Here is a 20,100-nt window from a genome sequence, read left to right as displayed (position 1 = left end):
AGCAGGCCAGGCCCAGCACACAAGGTCAGCGGGAACACCCTCAAGCCCGCAGAGCTCAGGGTCTGAGAAGCAGCGACCCGAGGAGAATGAAGGCTCCGCACAGGAGGCGCTCTCAAGCCTACCTTTCGCCGATGCGAGGGCACAATAAAAAAGGTCTCGATGTTATGAGTTTTCAGAAAACTGTTCCTCTCGTGTCCGTGCCCCGGCTCCACCTCATAGTCACCGTTCAGGCACGCCAGGGTGGTCTTTGTGATGTGAACCTTCCTGTGGAAAAGGGCGTGAAGATCCCTGCTCAGGGCCAAGGCGGGGCCTCACCCACAGGGCCGACACTCGGCAGGGTCCTGACGGGGGCGTCCCCTGCCAGGGGCAAGCTCTGGAAGGACCACTCAGCTTCCCTGGGGCATAAGCACAGAGGGCTGGCAGGTGGGGAGGGGCGTGAGGGGGACCCAGAGGGAGGGGAATGTATGCAAAGAGGGGGGAGAGCAGAGAGAGCTGCAGGCAGAGGGGAGAAGGGGCTGGAGGGGAACCGAAGGGGAGGAGGGAAGCAAGTGTCAGGATGCAGAGGGGATGATGAGGGACGCAGAGGGCGGCGAAGTGAGGGAGAAGGAGGCCTGTCCCCGGGCCATGGTCTGTCCCCAAAACCCCCAGGGAGGGAGGACTCAGCCCAGTGCCAGGCCCTGCAGGGGGAACGGCAATGCTCTGCCTCCTCTGTGCCCCCCACCCCCGTGCCCAGAACCCTCTGCTGAGGCCACTGCTGATCTGGCGTCTGGTCCTCATTGTGCAGCACTGAACACAGCTGATGGCGCTCCTCCTCCCCAGGCCCTGCTCCTGGCGGCCTGCATTCCTTCTCACCACCCTGCCCCTCCCCTGCTCCTCTTTCTGCTCTCAGAGACTCTCAGGTCTGGGCTTCATCACTTGCCCTCCTCCTTGTGGTCAGTGTGGAGTTCCAGAGTTTCAGGGCCCCAGGGGCCTGTGAGCCCCTAACTGACCTCGGTGCCTGGGGAGACCCAGTCTGACTGATGAAAAAGGGGCCCCCCAGCCCTGTGTCATGCTCCCCTCTTGTGCACTCCCCAGAGTGCTCCCCGCGGCCCCCAAGAATGTGAACCCCACCAGGGCCAGGGGCTCTGTCTTTGCTGCCAACGCCCCCTCCAGGGGCTTCCCTCATAGCTCAGTTGGTAAATCATCTGCCTGCAATGCAGGAGACCCAGGTTTGATTCCTGGGTCGGGATGATCCCCTGGAGAAGGAAATGGCAACCCACTCCAATATTCTTGCCTGGAGAATCCCATGGACAGAGGAGCCTGGCAGGTTCATGGGATCGCAAGAGTCAGACACGACTTAGCTACTAAACCACCACCACCACCACCCCCCTCCAGCAATAGCGCTGCACCCGTCAGGTGCTCTGTAATCAGTATGCTCCTGGCTAGTGGTCTTCTTTGGTGGGGGTCGGGGAGAGGAGTGTCTCAGAAAGGTGGAGTGGAGGAGAAGAGGGAACAAGGAAGCCAAGTAGAGAGCGGGCTCGGGGGATGAGGCCCCTCCTGGGAGTCTGGTAGGTGGAGTCAAGGTAGGTGTCTGGAGTCTGAAGTCTGGTAGATGGAGAGCTACAGGTCAGCCCCAGCTTGAAAGAGGCCCTGGCCAGGTGAGGGGGCCTGTGGAGAGCCCCCTAACAGTGGGGAGTCCCTGGGCTTGTCCTAAGCATGAAGCTGCAGAGCAGGTAGGACCTGTAGGACCTCAGCAGGCAGGGGAGGATGGAGGTGGACGGCTCCTGTCATGTCCTAGCTGGCTGAGGGTCTGGACTTTGTGCCAGACAGGGGGCTGTGAGCAAGGCTGTCAGAGAGCCAGACACAGTGAGAAGGTGTTTACAGTGATCCCCTGAGACCCTGCTGTGAAGGGCAGAGAACAGGATGGGGGTGTGGGAGGGAGGGGTCAGTGCCTGTGAGGGTCCCCCCAGGGGATGTGCAAAGGCAGCCTGTTGCAAACAACAATGCCAGAGTTTCTTAGCTCACTTAGAAATGCCCTAGACTTCCCAGGTGGCACTAGTGGTACAGAACCCACTGGCCAATGCAGGAGACATAAGAGACGTGGGTTTGATCCCTGGGTTGGAAAGATCCCCTGGATAGCATAGCAACCCACTCCAGCATTCTTGCCTGGAGAATCCCATGGACAGAGGAGCCTGGAGGGTTACAGTCCATGGAGTTGAAAAAAGTCAGACACAACTGAAGCGACTGAGCACGCAGAAATGCCGTGGCCATTCCTAGGGCAGGTACAGTGAGGCTTTGAGGAAGATTTTGAGCCCCCACCTCCCTTTTTCTGCTGCTGGATTCTAATCTCCAGGCTGGCTACTTCCTCAAGTCCCATCAGCCTCCCTTTCCTGATTTCAAAGCCACTCTCCAGAGCACGCCGAGCAGCCTCAGATGCCACCTGGCCCTCAGCCAAGCTCAGGGCCTCAGCACAGAAAGGGGACTCCTGTTTCCACACTCCCCACTGAGGCCAGGCCAGGAGGGAGGAGGAGAGATGTGGTCCAGAGGACGTCAGCCTCCAGGGTGAGGACAGGATGCCTGGGGGCAGGCAGAGGACAGGAAGCCAGGGTCAGAGGGGCCACAGAAGAGGGCACAGAGCTTTGCCCTGAAGTTCAGAGGAAGTGTGCAAAAGCAGACACACATGTGCAAGCATCTAACGCTCAGCTCGAGCCCCTGGGAACCACAGCTCAGCCCACGAACCCCTTAAGGAGAGGAAAGCAGGAGGGTGTGACTGAGAGATGAGTGTGCCTCAGAGCCCCCTTCCTGCAACCACATCATCCTCCTGCTGCCCACCATTCATGGAAGGAGGGGAGCACCCACTCAGCTCTCAGATTAATGTTTTCACAGCAATGCAATGCCTTGGCTCTGTGGAATGGTTTGAATAAAATGAGATCAAGGGAGGCGACTGTAATTAGAAGGCATTAGAAGTGCAGGGACCAATGAGAAACACATCCTCATTCTAGAAGAGAATCTGTTAACTTCCCTAGTGGGGCGCTAAACCACAACACTTTCCACTGCCTAAGTCTGAGAAAGAAAGTGAAATGAGAAGCGGCAGTCAGCACTCTGGACAGCTCCCAGCCAGGCAGACACGGGGCTTTCAGTCTCCGCCTCCTCCCGTCAGCTTGCCTGCTCTCTATGGGGCCAGGAGTCTGAGTCAGCCCAGCGCAAGCCCCCCCAGTTGTCGATGGGGGCTAGGATGGCCAGGCTTCCCGGCCCTCCAAGCAGAAGGGCCAAGTACTACCCCCTGCCCCTGCCCTCAGGGTCCCGGACTTACCCAGGCAGGCCAGCGGCCTCCATGACGTTGGCCAGGGTCACGTCGTTGGACCACACGTCATACTGCCACTTACGCAGGCCTAGGACCCCGCAGAGGACCCTGCCGGTGTGCAAGCCCACACGCATGTTCAGATCCACCTCAGTGGCCTCGGCCACGGACCTGCGGCAAACACAGACACGGGGCAGAAGCTGGGACCCTGCAGTCTGCTCCCATAGCGCCATGAGCACAGGGGAGCAGGAGCGTGGATGGGAGGGTGGTCTCTTGACCTAATCAGCCTGACCCCTGAGCTGGAGCCTCTGGTGGGCAGGGGTCCCTCCAGGCTGGCTCCCCCAAACTCCAGAGCCACTGCTCAGCTCACAAGGCATCGCACCTCCCCGCCCTGCTCCTTACCCAGGGCAGCCTCAGAAGGGAAACGAGCCCAGGGTCCCGGTCCCAGGACCCTGATCCTGCTCTGTGTCCCACTGACCTGATCAGGGTGCTCATGCCTGCTGCCTACCCGGGGGCCAGCGTAAGGGGGAACATCTGACGGGGCCCTGGGAGCCCCAGGAATGGTCAAGGTTTGACCCCAAGTTCCCTGACTGAGAGGGCAGGCTAATCCTGTGGGGAGGCCCAGGACTCTGCAAACCCGCCCGAACAACAGGAGGACTCTGTGGGACACAAACTGTGCCATGGTCAACTCGCGGGAGAAAACAAGATGAAATGTGTGGATGCTGAAATCAGACTGCAGGGCCAGTATGCACTCCACCTGCCCAGCCGCTCACGTCCCTGGGCTCTAGCTTCCAGCAGAGGGTGGCTTGAAGCCCTGAGGCCCCCAGCAGAGACTACCCTTGGAAGTGAGGGCATCTGGGTGAGGAAATGGGAGGTGGTTTTTAAAGCTCCTGGAAAGAGACTCAAGGCAACCTGTAGGTGGGCAGGGCTCAGAAATCCCCTCTGGAGCCATGAAGATGCCTGCAGGGTCTCTCCAGGCCCACAACGCCCACAGTGGAGTGAGATGCGGGAGGCACATGATGGGCTGTGATCACAAGTCAGAGCACAGAAGACGCAGCGCTGCCACGGGGAGACCCTCTGATGCCATGTTTCTCTTTTTCCCACTTTCCCCAAAAGGCAGAACAGTCTTAAAGCATATTGCTGAGGAAGCAGTATCAGGCCTGCTTGGTGTGCTCCAAGTGACAGAACTGCAAGGAAGCATGAGGGTGGGCGGGGGGTCAGTCATGGCGCCCCGGCCCCTCCACCCTGGCTGGGTCCAAAGGTGGGCCTGCACAGCAGGTGTGTTAGAAGTTCCAGAGCAAGAAGGGAGGGAGGCTGAGCCAAACTGGGGGACACAGCAGGCCCATGATCAAGACAGTTCAGTTCCCCTCACCCACCCACAGCCCCTGAGAACAGCCAGCTCACTGTTCTCCAAAGAAAAACCCTAAAGGACCAAAAAAAAAAAAAAAAAAAATTAAAGGATGAGGGGCTTTGAGTGATGTTGGAATAAAGAGACTGGGAATCTTCATCTGGAACCAAATGAATGTGACCAGGACACAACTTAAGTCTACAACATTGCAAGGAGAATGAAAGAGAAGGAAGGTCCCAAAGCTTTGGCTCACCAGGCCTCTGACAGCGAAAGGAGCCAGTTCCGTGCAGAAGGGAGGGCTGAGCCGGCCACCCGCAGGAATGCCAGATGGAAATGGCCAAAACTCCCCAAAGACTCTGAAACCCATCATCTCTCCAGAGCAGGTTATTGATAAATGATGCCCCTGCTAATGATTCACAATTTACTGATCATCATAACAGGAGTGGCAGTGTTAAAGAAGGGAAACTTATCCACCCAGGGTGCCCCACCGGCTGAGCCCTCAGAGCTCTGCCTCCCCGGCCCAGCCCTTGCACACTCAGTTGCTTCAGTGCCACTGTCCTGTCTTCAGAACAAGGACTAGAGGCTGCAACCAGGAAGGGACAGGATGAGGGGGTGTGGTCGAGGAGCAGGGGAGGGAGGGAGGGAGGACAGAGCGTGGGGAGGAACACGGGGCGGGGGAGGTGGTTTAAGAGAAATGAAGGCCTCTGGGGAAACCCCATCTGACCTGGCGACTAACCACCCCGACCTCTGCCCTCTCTTGGCCTCGGTTTCACTGTGTGCAATCCAGCGTGGGGCTGAATGAGCCACCACAGGCTCTGAAAGCATTCAGACTCAATCCCAGTGCCCCTCAGCACCCACATCCTGCTGCTCCTCTTGCATGGGCTGTGGAGATACTAACAGAGGCTCCACGGGGCACTCCAACAAGAGGGGATGATGATGGCAAACCTGCTCGGCCCTGAGCTGCCGCCACTCTGCTCCACTGAGGCCAGGATTTGTCAGCATTACTGACAAAGTCCCATTTCTCAGTAATAACACAAGAAGAACGAGGCTCACTGGACCCAGCCCACTTGCCAGGTCAGCATCCCCCCAACCTGCCCTCGCCCTAACTTCCACTTACACACTGCTCATTTACCCACTGCCTGGCCACAGGGGCCCCCACTGGTCACAGCCCCCTGCCCCAAGCAGCCTCCACTCAAACCTTCCCCCCAATCTAGACTTTAACCAGGAGCAGCTCTGCCCATAACTGGTCACTTCATCCACCAAGGGCCTGTCCCCCAAAACCACAGCACCAGGGGCTCCAAAGGTGAGCTAAGACACCACCTTCCTGGCTGGCCCTCCAGCCTAGCTCACCAGCCTCTGCATTCAGGAGACCAGACCACAGAATCATGCAGGGTCCAGGGCAGCTTGGTGTTCAGCTTTGAGAATCTCAGAAGTATGGATGTCACCAACTTTTAATAAAGGTTTTTTGGAAGTCTGGCTGTCCACATATCTTTAGTACCTAATTAGCTGAATATATTTTGAATGTGTATTTTTTTTCAGTTTTAACTTTTTTTCATTCACTTGCCAATCTCCAGTTAAAGGTACTGAAATAAGAAAACTAAGATTTTTTTTTTAATTTTTTAATTCACAAAAAGAAATCAATTTGGGAAATGTAAGTAAGTAAACCTGCAAAAGGTGTTTTTGTGCATTTTAGGCATTTCTATTGTTGCAGCAATCGAAGAAAGGCAGGGGGGACTTCTGGGACCCACGTCCACCTCCCTCAAGCAGGAGTCCCTGGTATGTAAGGACTGATTCTCCAGCTTCCAACCAACCAGGCAGCCCAGGACACTCTACCAATTCACTCCATCTGTCATTGCTTCCAGCAGGTTCTCAATTGCAGTAACAGATGTGCCGTTAACTGGACAATCACTTAAGATAAATCTTTCCTCAAGAACTGTCTCACTCTAGATCACCAACAAGGACCTACTGTGTAATACAGGGAACCATACTCCATACCTTGTAATAACTTATGAGGGAAAAGAACCTGGAAAAGAATATACACATATGTATAACTGAATCACTTCACTGTACATCTGAAACTAACACAATATTATAAACAACTATACTGTAGTTTTTTAATAAAAATTTTTTTAAAAAAGAAAAACCATTAAAAAAAAAAAATGTCTCATTGAGGAACATTTACCAAGAACTGAGAAAATTGAGGAGGGGGAGAATGGGGCCTCCAGAACCATCAGAAATGACTTTTGCCACTTGAGCATCTCTTCTCATTAGACCTCCACTCCAGCTGGGTACATTGGGTCTACCCATGACCTGAGCACAGGCAAGCTGGCCCTTACCAGTTCAAAGATGGGTCAGGGAAAGAAAAGCACATGCCATTTACTTCTACTTATTACAATGAACTAAAAATACCCAGACTGCAAGCAAAGCCATGTTTGGATTAAGAATTTCTCAAAATGGTACTTGTGTGTTTGGAGGTCTGACTTGCGAATGGCTAACTCCTGTGATGGTCGAGGAGGTCCCGGTGGAGTGGAAAAACCCGCTTCCTGTAAGTGCACAGAATCAAGATGCTCTGGAGCCCCAGGGACAGCAGCCATCCAGCTGGCTCACACTTGAGCCACTCCTTTTTGGGAAGGGGAGACTTGATGAATTGACATCTGCAGTGCCTGGGGATCCAGCATCTTCCCTGCCAGCCCATTTAACCTGGGATCCCATTTAATTCTCACAACAGCTCATTTCACAGCAGAGAAAATCAGGGATGTGAGGAAACTGAAGCACCACCTTAGGGATGGGACAGGGGGCCCATCTGCTTCCTTGGGCAGGAAGCCCCAACCCGCTCAAGAACACCTGAATCTGGGGACTGATGGCTTGAACCCTAGGAAGTGCTCATGTACCAGACCTGGCGGCAGAGAAGCAGTTCCTCAGGACTGACCTAATAATGTTCAAGGCCTAATGAAGGAACGCTGTACGCTGGGGTGCAGGAAAGAGTGGAGGCACAGATCTCACACGGGCAGCACACCCTCTGGTGGGAGGTGGGGGGACAGGCTCAGGCCTGGGCACCCTGGGGAGGGGCCACAGGAATTAGGGTCAAGGACATAGGTCCAAGCAGCATGACACCACCAGGAGTCCTAGAGAGAGAAATAAAAAAAGGAGTCCTGGGGAAATCTCCCTGGAATCCTCAAGGTCTATCCCCTGAACATCAGGCCGCAGGGCCCAGATGTAGAGGCCAAGAGTGGGTTCCACTGCCCTGGGTTTCTGCCAGCCCATCCTCACTCAGAGCCCTGGATGTCATGAAGCCGACACTCCCATTTTACAGATGGGGAATCTGATGGCCGGGGTCACAGCGCTGCAGAGGCAAGCCCAAGCCAGTCATCACACTCACTGGGCATATAAGGCAATTCTCACTCTATCTCCATTCCTCCCACGGGCACGTGCCATCTGACCAAAACCAGGAATACATATAACTTTAAATTATTATTAAAAATCACACCAACAAAATTAATCTGTGGTGTTTCTTTTAAGAGTGTATTGCACACCTTAATTAGGTCCACAAGTCTGAGAGAAGGATCTGATTTGGGTATTGAGGGCAGACAGGGTCCAGATGCCCCAGAGCAGGAGTCCAGGGGGCCTCGGGGCACCAGCCTTGGGCACTGCCGCTCTCCTGGGAGGGTAAGAGTCCTCTGTTCTCAGCTGCTCAGTCATGTCCAACTCTTTGTGAACCCATGGACTGCAGCCCATCAGGCTCCTCTGTCCCTGGGAGCCCTGGGACTCCACATTCAAGGCAGTACTTTTTGCTTTGTCTTTTACACGGAACATGAAAAATCTTTTCCTCTGTTCTCCCCATAGAAGTGAACTTTCTACCAAGTGGAAAACAATATCGTTCCCCACTTGCCGGCCAAGGAGACCCTCGACCCCTCCGTTCTCACACAAGTCAGAGCTGGTCAGGCTGCTCACCTGCCCTAGCAGAGATTTCTTCCTCGGTTTTTATGAATTTCAGTAAATTACTACACTCCTCTCTATCCTGTGATATCAAATGCTTGACCCACACAAGTTGGTCCTGTGCTCACAAGGGTCAGAATGGATTGCCCTGTTTCGAGAATGGTCCTGGTGGATGCACCACCAGCAGAGCATCAGCCTGAAAAGGGAGGTGACGGCGGTGGTCCAACACACCACAGTAGGACAAGCACATTCCCGATCCTGAGCATCCGTGTCACCACGCACAGGATCTGTAGGAGACGCTTTAGGAGTCATAACCGTGAAAACCATCCCTCCTGCTTTTGGACTTCCTCTGTCCACTCAGAGGCCCCCAGGCCTGCAGCAGACCTTTCTGTGGCCTTGGCCAGGGACGTCTCAGCACTCTGCTGCTTCCTGGTCACTCACAGCGCCATGCCCACCACCCAGGAGCACCTGCGGCCTCCCCAAAGAACACAGTGGTCAACAACCAGCCTGTCCCCCAGTTCAGCCTCTTTTTCCAGAGCAGAGGGTACATACTGAAATCACCTGGGGGTGATTATCCACTCTAGACCACAGCCCAGATCAGCTTCCATGGGCTCTCTGGGCAGAGCAGCCCTCCGGGGCTCAATTTGCCCAGGCAATGCTGACGTGCAGGTCCTGTCTCCTGAGAAGTCGGCTACCAGACCAAGCATGTGGTCTGAGAGCGCTGAGTGCCCTGTCTTTACACGCAATGTGCAGGTGTGTGGACCCTGCAATCTGCCTCATGGGGACGGTACAGCAAGCCTGCTGTCCACCCCTGTCTCATTCCACTCTTGTGCTACTAAGTCTCTTCTCCCAAGTGTGAGACCACACCAGGCCCTGGTAACCCCACTCACTGAGACGAAGCCATCTCTCCACGCTGCTGAGAAGCTGAAATGTGGATCTATGCACCAGCCACCATCTCACCCTCCCGGCTCCACACTTTCCTTAACCAAACAGAAGGCCCCTACTGCCTCATCCCAGGACCTGGGGACGAGGACTGTGAGGAGACAGGGTGGCTAAGAAATCGGTGGGCAGACCTCCCGGTGCTCCAGAAATACCAGCTCCATCTAACCCTCTCCCGACAGAGAACACCTGCCGCCTGGATATCTGCCCTCATGGGCGAGCACACGTGATTCCTTTTCAACTGGAATTCAGCCAGATTTGAGCCAAAGCTTTCCCACAACCAGAGCTCCCCTGGTGGCTCAGACGGTAAAGAATTCACCTGCAATGCAGGAGACTTGGGTTCAATCCCTGGGTGGGGAAGATGCCCTGGAGAAGGGAATGGGTACCCAATCCAGCATTCTTGCCTAGAGAATTCTGTGGTCAGAGAAGCCTGGCGGGCTACAGTCCATAGGGTCACAAAGAGTCGGACACGACTGAGGGACTAACACTTTCCCACAATCAACTCCCTGAGCATCTCATCTAGCTAAGCTAGAAAGGTTCTTTCTTTTGACTGGACTAATGCACAGTTCCTTGGAAGAAAAGTTATGACAAACCAAGACAGCATATTAAAAAGCAGAGACATCATTTTGCCAACAAAGGGCCATATAGTCAAAGTTATAGCTTTTCCAGTAGTCATATACAGATGTGAGAGTTGAACCATAAAGAAGGCTGAATGCCAAAGAATTGATGCTTTTGAACTGTGGTTTTGGAGAAGACTCTTGAGAGTCCCTTGGACTGCAAGGAGATCAAACCAGTCCATCCTAAAGGAAATCAACCCTGAATATTCATTGGATGGACTGATGCTGAAGTTGAAGCTCCAATATTTTGACCACCTGATGGGAAGAGCCAATTCATTGGAAAAGACCCGGATGCTGGAAAAGATTGCAGGCAGGAGAAGGGGATGACAGAGGATGAGATGGTTGGACAGCATCATCGACTCAAAGGACGTGAGTTTGAGCAAACTCAGGGAGATAGTGAAGGACAGGGAAACCCGGTGTGCTGCTGTCCATGGGGTCACAACGAGTTGGACATGACTGAGCGACAACAACAGCAACAACACACAGCTGACAATACCTGGGATCACCACGAACAAAAAAGCGCAGCCCCAACAAAATGCACAGTAGGGACCCCTAGAGGCGGAGCCCCGCAGTGCAGGCAGGGCGCCTTCACCCTGCACCTCGCCGGGAGGCACCGGTTCTCTGCAGCCTCGGCACAGGTGACCCACCTCGGACACTGGCCAGGACAAGGCGGGTTGCACGGCGGGGCGGGCTCCCCACAGGGCACTCACGTGATGGTGTCGATCATGTCCAGGCCCATCTCCACGCAGCAGTGGGCGTGGTCGGTCTTGGGCTGCGTGAGGCCGGACACGCAGTAGTAGCAGTCTCCCAGGATCTTGATGCGGCGGCAGTGGTTCTCCTTCAGACGAGAGGGCAAAGGGCAAGTTAGCAATGTACCCGGGGCCACCGGAGAACCTGCTCTTCTGCCACCAGAGGCTGAGCTGGAGGCACAACCTAGACCAGGGTCCAGACTGTTCCCCCTACAGTCAGGGCACCTCCAGAATGCAGGTGTTCCCCATGGCTGGGACTAGGGTCGCTTTGGGGCACCCCACACTGCCCCACACCCCTCCACCATTCTCGCCCTTCAGTTCACCAGGGCCAAACCCACAGACCCTTCAAGGTCAGGAGGCCACCCCATGCCCGGAGCCAGCTCCTCTCCCCAAGGAGGGGTCCTCTCTCCCAAGAGGGGCTTTGACAGTCTGACCACCAACTCAAATCATCATGTGATGGCTCTTCTGGAACATGCTAGTCCCCTCCCCACCCCAGGAAGGGCCAGGCCACACGCCTCTGAGCTACCCGTAGCTTAACTCAGAGTCGAGGTCCACAGGCCATGTGAGCAGCTCTCCCCAAAGGATCACCAGCCAGGGTCTGAGCCCCGACCTCACCACCCACAGGGAACACCTCAGAAAGGCATCCTATACCACACAAGATCTCCTCTGACATTTACACAACAGGAAGAATGCTGGCTCCACCTCGTCCTCAAGTTGAGGACAGAGAGACACAGGAGACGCTTGCTACCATCCACCCTGCACTCACCCATCGGGGCCGGCTATGATGACGATGGTGACTGTCAGCTTTATGCAAGGAGAGCCTTAAAACAGCATTTCTGGAACATTTTGTTTTCAACGCCCCTTTATACCCCCTAAATAACTGAGGACCTCAAAAAGTTTTCATGTAAGTAGGTTAGGATTATGGATATTACCACATAAGAAGCTATGACTGAGAAGCTTTTTTTAAAATGTATTAATGCATCTAAAGTAATACATGACCCTCTTCCCCTCCTCCTCCCTCCATGGAACATGTTGCTGTTCACCAGGACCCCAAAGCAGAGAGAGCTAAAAGAAAAGAGGAAGTGAAACTCAAGATTAGGGCTGCTTCAGATGATACAAAGGATTCTAAAGACAGCATCATCCGTGGGGAGGGTAAAACTGTCCATTCAAGTTAGAGTTTTGGATTATTTATGGGCTTTATTTATGTGTTTTTCCACTAACCTTGAAGAACTTTAATAAAGGAAACAAAAACCATTAAAAATAAAGTAACAGTAGCCAATCCATTACATATTAACAAGAGTATGTAACAAATTTTATGAAAAATTATGACACTTTCCAAAACAATCACTGTGAGAACCAAGGCTTTGTTCTCCCTTCTGCCAGTCTCGGTATCTGTCTTCACAGAAGACAGCTGTTTTCTGTGTTCCACTTTCTGGTTCTAGTCTATCTGTTCCAGCTGATTCTATGTTCCACCATTCACTCCATGGTCTCTCCTGGAGGATGTCTGTGAAGGAAACAGGCCTCACACAACCTGTCCTTGGATTAGACGGATCTCACAGCCCCCAGGCAGTCTGGACACCCAGAGCTACACTGACCCCACTCTGAGGACACATTCTATAAGTTTTATTTAGTTCTGCTCTTCATTTTCTTACAAACGAGCCACCTCCTGCAGGTTTTCTCGAATGCTATGAATTCTCAGCGCCCTGGGATGAGAATTCGCAGCCTTCACCACCCATGCACTGATGCAGGACACGCTCCACCAGGCAGAGGGGTGGGGGACAGGCCAGGGCCAGCATCCCAATGCTCTCCAGAGTGGTGGTCCAGGCATCAGCGGAGGGGCGTCCTCTGTGCACATGACTCAGTGCCTGGCTCCTCCCAGCCCTGGGCCTCCCTCACCACAGGGACACTCCGTCAAGGAGGAGGAGAGTGGACATTCCCCCTGTTGGGAGGGCTCTGGGAAAGCCCAGTGACTGGGTCTGCCTCAACCCGAGCTCTGAAGGCACCTGCTGTGGTCAGGGAGCTGGCCTCAGGGAGGCCCAGGATCTGGCCACTAGCCTTCAAGTGACCAGGGCAGTCACTCAACCATCAGACATCCGCCTCCTGGCCTGCAGAGGGGGTTTCCCCGTGTCCCACGGCAGACCATGCTGCGGCTGACAGTCTGGGAGCCCAGGGCCAGCCAGGTGCAGATGTCCACATCATGGAGCCAAGGGCCAGGCTTCTGGCAGGCAGCCTTCTCCAGGCCAGGAGGCAACACTGGGCTCTCTTCCGGAATTGCTAGCATGTCCGCCCCCACCTGTCCCTTCACTGCCAGGACACACGGTGTAGGTCATTGCGGGACAGCTCCCTCCTCCACCCCTTCCCCATCTTCACACTCAGGCTACCTTCACTGGACCCAAGGACCCAGGATGAGACGAGGGTCCACTGCCAGGTTCCACCATTCCCTGGGCACAGAGACCCTCAGTGGAAAGCTCGTGAACCCCCAACTCGTCCAGCGTTCCTCCCAGCTGTCCATCTGGGGAGCTAGACCCCTCCCCCTTAGGAGCCCACAGAAGTGACAGGACCTACTCCACTTGGGCACTGCTCCTGCAGAAGATTCCTCAAGGTCACCAAGCCCTGATTCTGGGGACCTCAGGGATGACAGGTGTCCCTACCCATCAGCATCCCCCTGAGGCATGAGTGTGGGTGACCGTGGACGTCCCTGCATCCCCCAGCTTGCATTCCTGGCCATCTCCAGGCCCCATGGTCCCAGCCTCCTGTTTGTCTCTGTGTGTCCCTAACAGGACTGCCCCTAGACTGGAAGGTGTGAGCAGGTGTGTGTGTGTGTGTGTGTGTGTGTGTGTGTGTGTGTGTAAGTGAACGGACCGTAAATTTGATAGGCTGGTCATAAGTGGCAGCTGTACCGTCAGATTCGAAGGAAAATCAGAGGCCGTGGATGGGCCTGCCCCAAACAGCCAGTGTGAGCCTGACTGTCCCCCGTGACACTGACACTCAGAGTGGCCGCCAGAAAAAGGGGAGCATCTGTGGGGCTGGGGAGGCTCTCTGATGGCCGGACCCTCAGGACAGGAGGGGTTGGGAGAACAAAGTGTAAGTGAAGATGAAGGTAAGTGGTACCCCAGCAAGCCTCAGGAGTGAGCCTCCCTGCCCAGCATGGCCGCTCTCCAAGGGAAGACAAGAGCATCTAGCAGGTGACATCCAGGCCACAGGCTCACAGGTCCACCGGGTTCTGGGGAGAGCTTCCTAGAGAACAGCCATCCTCTGCTGGACTGGTCGACACAGTCAAGACTGGGAGGATAATTACAGCCAGTCAGTGACACGCGTGTTCTTGGCGACCATCCTAAACTGGTCCCTCCTGGGCCGGCTCCACCGCAGGGCAGCCGACACAGCCCAGAACAGACTAGGGAAGTGAAATGCTAACCTGTCGCCTTGTTTTTTTAATCTCAACTGCACCGGCTTTGGTTAACAAGCTTAAGACACCAAAAAAGGTTTCTTCCATTGCTTTGGGTGTTTTAGATTACACCACCTTCGCTGTAACTAATGAAAGCCAGCGCCTGGAGTTCCCCAGCAGGAGCGCGTGTGACAGCTGAACAGCTGTTTCCCAGCCAAAGCAAGAAAGAAAATGGAGGGGGAGGGCCGGAGGAGCTGGCTCGGAAGGGACAGGAGTGATGGGGACATGACAGACAGAGCCCCCTCAGAGCAGCAGAGGAGCTGCAGGAGGATCCAGGGAGGAGGCTCTCACGCTTTGGCTTCCAGATGTGTTCTGCAGGCTCGCAGGTCAACTCTGGACCTGGCTGGCCCTGCCGGAGAAGATGGCAGAGATCCTCACACTCAAAGGCTCTGTGAGCCTGCCCCACTGGCCCCAGACCTGGGAAGAAGCAGAAAATTCAGTGGGATCAGGAAGACCCACTGCAATTTCAGAACCCAAAGATGCCCAAACCTCTCTGGGACTGAGGCTGACTCTGAAATGGGAGTTCAGAGAGGCCAGAGGCCATCAGGTGGACTCCACACTGCACCTGGATTCTGGGAAGGCAAGGAAGCTCCCAGGACCTGGTGGCACCCCCCAGGGGAAATGGAGGTGCAGACGGAGAGCTGGAAATAACCCAGTGACTGCACCTGATCCCCAGGTGATTGCATCCAAAACCCAACAGGCTAAGTCATATTAACTTTGTACGGTGGCTGGCCATCAGTGGGAAAACAACGGGTCCCAGGGAGGCTGGCTCAGTCAGTCAGTCGATAAGTTGTGCCCAACTCTTTGTGTTCCCATGGACTGTAGCCTCCCAGACACCTTTGTCCATGGGATTTCCCAGGTAAGAGTACTCGGAAATGACAGTTTGTCATTTCCTTTTCCAAGGGCTCTTCCTGACCCAGGGAGTGAAACTGGTGTCTCCTGCCTGCATCTCCTACAATGGCAGGTGTGTCTTTTACCACGTGAGCCACATGGGAAGCCCCCACCGAGGCACACTCTTCAGTAATAAACAGTCACATGTATATATCTGCTCCTGGTCTTCAAAAGGAACAATGGAGGGGCAACCCCAGACACAGAACAGATGCCTAAATGCATGGGGTGGGAGAGATGGTGGGGCAGGGCAGTATCTTGACCCTGCAGATACTTGGCAGTATCCGAGTATCTTGTCTCGGAGTCTCCATTGTGGGATGAAGCTACGCCAGTATTTTATGTACTTGAAAAATTAATTTAAAACAGCAATGCCTAAAAATCAAAACCAAAATAAAATAAACCTAACTACAACCTCGCTGGCAGTGAGCACACAGCAGAGAACTATTCCAGGTGAGGAGAAAACACATATTTGACTATATATCAGTGCTATTGCTATGCTTAGTCACTCAGTTGTGCCCGACTCTTTGCGACCCAATGGACTGTACCCACTAGGCTCTGCCCATAAGATTCTCCAGGCAAGAATACTGGAGTGGGTTGTCATGCCCTCCTCCAAGGGATCTTCCCAACCCAGGGATGGAATTCAGGTTTCCCGCATGGCAGGTGGATTCTTTATCCTCTGAGCCACCAGGATATAAGGCTTCTCTGGTAGTTCAGAGTATCTGTCTATAATGCAGGAGACAGCAGGAGACACAAGTTCAACCCCTGGGTCAGGAGGAGGGCATGGCAACCCACTCCAGCATTCTTGTCTGGAGAATCCCATGGACAGAGGATCCTGGCAGGCTACAGTCCATACGGTTGCAAAGAGTTAAACACAATTGAAGTGCCTGAGTATGCACGCACACACACACTAGTGGGATATAATCCAAGGACAAGATAACCACAGAAACCACTAAAGAAATCTTAGGTTGTATTCAACGTCTTATTGTGGGTAATAATATTGTTGATGCTCTTTTGAATCAACTGTGCATAAAAGAATGAAACAAAAAATTATAATACTGTCATTAGGGTTTCCAACATCAAAGGAAAAGAGACACAAATGTAAAAATCAAAGGACTGAGTGAACTGGAAATATCCATATGAACTCAGAATTTGTTTCCCTTTTTCTAAAAAATATTTTCCACCTCTGCCTTCTGGAAAGTCACAGGGCCAGAGACAACCCGGATTACAGGCTGGAAAACCCATTTCCTGCTGAGAGAAACTAGAGCTTCTGAAAAGTGCCGCATCTGTGTGTGAGGCAGGAACATGCTGGGAGGGTGTGGGCCAAGTTGCTAGGAAGCAGGAGGTAGCCTCAGGCTCACCCCCTTGGAGGATCTAGTCCTGAACCTTGATAAAGAAATGAAAAGAATCAAGCATTCACTGAGGATAACCAAACAGCTCATGAGTAAATGTTCTTCATTTTTAAAGAATCACAAGCTAATAAATGCAGAAGAAACAACAGGATCAGAAAACTGACGCTGAGTGTGTAAACCCAAGTGAATACAGATCAGCCAAGCTTTCAGGCAACTGCTGTGACCCTCGGGCACATCGTCTTGGGAAGCCCATAACAACACAGGAACCTCAGATTCACACGCCCCAGTGAGAAGAGGCCAGCAGAGGAGCCAGCACAGGGGGGAAGCAAAGTGATCAGGGAAGGGACGTTAACACAGATGAGAGCTCAGGACCTAAGGCAGGTGCAGAAGGTCAGCTCGTTCAGGTGCCTGGACAGGCCGGGAGAAGTACAGAGCACACCCACCCCTGGAGCTGAGCTGCCACCAAGGGCAGGCGCATCAACAAGAAAGACCAAAACCAAGACACACTTGGCACATCCACTGAGTACAATGTGTGTATCCATCTGGTTTTCTGGTTTTTGTACGCTTTCAAGGTCTGACATCTCAGGGGCCTTGCTGATAGGAAAGGATGCCCCCAGCTTACCGCCGCTAAGTCACTCCAGTCGAGTCCGACTCTGTGCGACCCCATAGACGGCAGCCCACCAGGCTCCCCTGTCCCTGGGATTCTCCAGGCAAGAACACTGGAGTGGGTTGCCATTTTCTTCTCCACCCCTGCCCGGGGCTGGCTAATTCTTGGAGACAGTAGACAGCTTGTTCCTATCCCACTGCAGATCAGACTCTCATACTCCTGCCACTCCTAATCATCAGGGTGGGGACCAGGGAGCAGGAGACACCGACAGCCCAGAGCCCTCACCATCCACACTGTCCAGCCCTATGTCTGCTCGTCGCCATGGAAACACCTATAAAGCCCTGTCCCCCTCTCCCAGCCTCTCTGCCTCTTGGGCACCCAGTGATCCCTCCTCTGTGATTAATAGAGCATCCTTCCCTGGCCTGAGCCTCCATGCCATCACTGTCACCTCTGAAAAATGGAGTATTTCCTGCCATATCAGTAAACAAGGATGTCACAGCCATCAGAGATTGCAGCCCTCCGTGTGTGAGCCGGTGAGCCCTGAGGGAACTCAGGAAGAAAAGAATACCTGCCATCAGACCGAAGCCACTCACTACCTCTGAGCCTGGAGGAAACTCAGGATATGAAAACCACAGGATACGGCCCCAGATAGCTGAGGGCTTATCAAAAGAATGATTTCACTGAGCCCAGACTTGCGTCTTCCCCTACAGAGAAAAGCACTAAATTCCTTAACTTGGGTTATCTGTTTTTCTTTAATTAAAAATAATCTTTTGATGATTAGACTACCTGCCCTTTGTTGCAAAACTTCTATATAACCTGGCTCTCTCCTTGCCTCCTTGAAGCAGTTCTCTCGGGGTCACTTGAGATACTGTCTCCTAGGCTTAAAGTCCTAAAAATTCCCACCAAATTAAACCTAACTCTCAGCTTCCAGGTTGTGAATATTTTTTAAGTCGACACCTCCATAAATTAAAATCCACAGGCACAACCCAGACATACATCCATCTCATGTGAATCCTGACTGAAATAAATGAGCTCTGAAGAAGAGATACATTTGAGACAAGCAGGGTGACCAAGCCCAGATCAGGACTCAGTTACCTGTAACTGTGGGCAGTGTGGGCAGCGGTCATAGGGGTGTCAAACTGGCACCGGTCACAACGTGCTGAACAGAGGAGCCATTCTCCAAGGCTGCCAGGATGTGGCACGCTGACGGGTGGGATCTGGGGGGAGGGTGCAAGCCCACAAGACTGGCCAGACGTTAGTTTCTGTTGAAGAGGATTGTGAGTGCCTGGGGGCGGTTGTTATGTTACTGTCTCTAACTTTGTGCATGAGTGAATTTCCTAACACCTTCAAGGGCAGGGTTTACATCTGACTTGTTCCTGCTGCATCCCCATCACCCAGGACAATTCGGGCACATAGTAGAGACCCGGCAGCTGTTTTCTGAACCCAACTAAGGACACGTGCCTTCTCGATGACACACAGAGGCACCGCATCCTCTTCACACGCAGTGTGAAAACTGGGATTCTATTCTATATGCAACTTTACATTCTACTTTGATCACTTAAAATCGTACTTTTAGGTCAGTTTTCCAAGCTGAGCTCAGGTGATGGTCCCGTGGCCACCCCTTCCAGGCTCTGCTCATGATATCTCTTTATATCCTGACCACATCTATTTCAGCAAAATCCTGGTTTCACAAAGTTGGCTCAAGGTCTCCCTGCCTGGATTGTAATTTCCCTGGCCAAGGTTCTCTGACTCCGTCTGGGGCTCCAGTCTGCCTCTCACCCCCACCAACAGCAGGTGCACAGGCAGCTTTGCTGAAGGAACACTGCCGAGCAGAGTCACAACTGGACTCTGGCACATGTCAGGCCATGGGACCAGCTGTCAGAACAGGAAGGTATGACCCTCTGAAATGACCCAAGGACAGTTTCCTGAGGAGGAGGAAGAAAGATGAGGATAGGAAGGATGGACATGAACATAGAGCCAAGCAGCTGAGAACTGGGTGGGGAGCTCCACCCTCTGACAGGCTTCCATGGGTCCCTTTCAGAATCATCCAGAGTAACACAAGTAACTGGGAAATAATGCCCTCACTAACACAGGCCATCACAGTCATCCATCAGGCACTGGACCCCTCACATTCCTGTCCAAGTACTCCTCGGTGTTGGGTCCTCGTGGCCTGGAAAGGCTCCCAAAGCATCTGAGTTCAGGGACAATAAGGACTGGCCAAGCCCAAGGGCTGGCATCCCCAGGGAGAGCCCCTGGCAGACCCCAGGAAGGCTTGGACCTAAAGAGGGGAAGCCTCTGAATTTGTCCAAGCTCTCTAACCACCCATGATGTGTGCAGGTCAGCTGCCTGGCCCTGGGCACCAGCCTGAATCCAGTGCATCCCCTTCTTGTGCCTGGCAATAGCCACGCCGGGGCCGAGAACAAGCTCTTGCTGCAAACAGTCCCTGAAGGATTCCTGGTGTCATGACCAGAGCTGAAGACCAGGTTCTCACCTGCCCGTCACCCCTGAGGACCAGTCTGCCAGCCGACAAGAGGCCAATATGAACCCAGGCTCATCCCCATGGCTGGCACACCAGGAACCCTCCCCACTACCACATGCCTCCTGGAAGCTGCCAGAGGGGCATCTGCTTTGTCCGGGCAGATCACTTTCCCATGGGAAAAACTGACATCCAGAGATGGGTCCACCCCCAACAGGTGGTGGTGAAGCAAGGCTAAACCCAGGACAGGTGTTTCTCCGTAAATTCAAAGGGTGTGGCCAGTTTCCGAGAGACACACAGACATCAGAGCAAACACAAATCTAAAATAGATCCAATAAATGGAGGAAAGGTCAAAAACAGTGCACATCTGCGGTCGTCAGCCATGGATCAGGGTAAACAAACCGTCAGCTCCTACAGAGATGAAGACAAACACACTGTGAGACTGTCTAACCACCCACCAGGGACC

The 20,100-nt window shown here is 53.5% G+C and overlaps 1 protein-coding gene across 3 annotated transcripts in view; it reads right to left on the bottom strand.

Moving 5' to 3' along the window:
* Positions 1–20,100, bottom strand: part of ADCY1 (adenylate cyclase 1) — a 104,456-nt gene that overhangs the window by 49,918 nt on the left and 34,438 nt on the right. For all 3 annotated transcript variants that reach the window (XM_020915424.2, XM_020915423.2, XM_020915421.2), the window contains exons 5-7: positions 10,831–10,958; positions 3,293–3,451; positions 123–264 (exon numbers count right to left, since the gene is read on the bottom strand). In XM_020915424.2, coding sequence (XP_020771083.2) covers positions 123–264; positions 3,293–3,451; positions 10,831–10,958 — 429 coding nt within the window. The remainder of the gene's footprint in view (positions 1–122; positions 265–3,292; positions 3,452–10,830; positions 10,959–20,100) is intronic.

The sequence above is a fragment of the Odocoileus virginianus genome, chromosome 1 (assembly GCF_023699985.2).
Source record: "Odocoileus virginianus isolate 20LAN1187 ecotype Illinois chromosome 1, Ovbor_1.2, whole genome shotgun sequence".
NCBI classification, from domain to species: Eukaryota; Metazoa; Chordata; class Mammalia; order Artiodactyla; family Cervidae; genus Odocoileus; species Odocoileus virginianus.
This window is presented reverse-complemented; position numbering and strand designations above follow the sequence as displayed.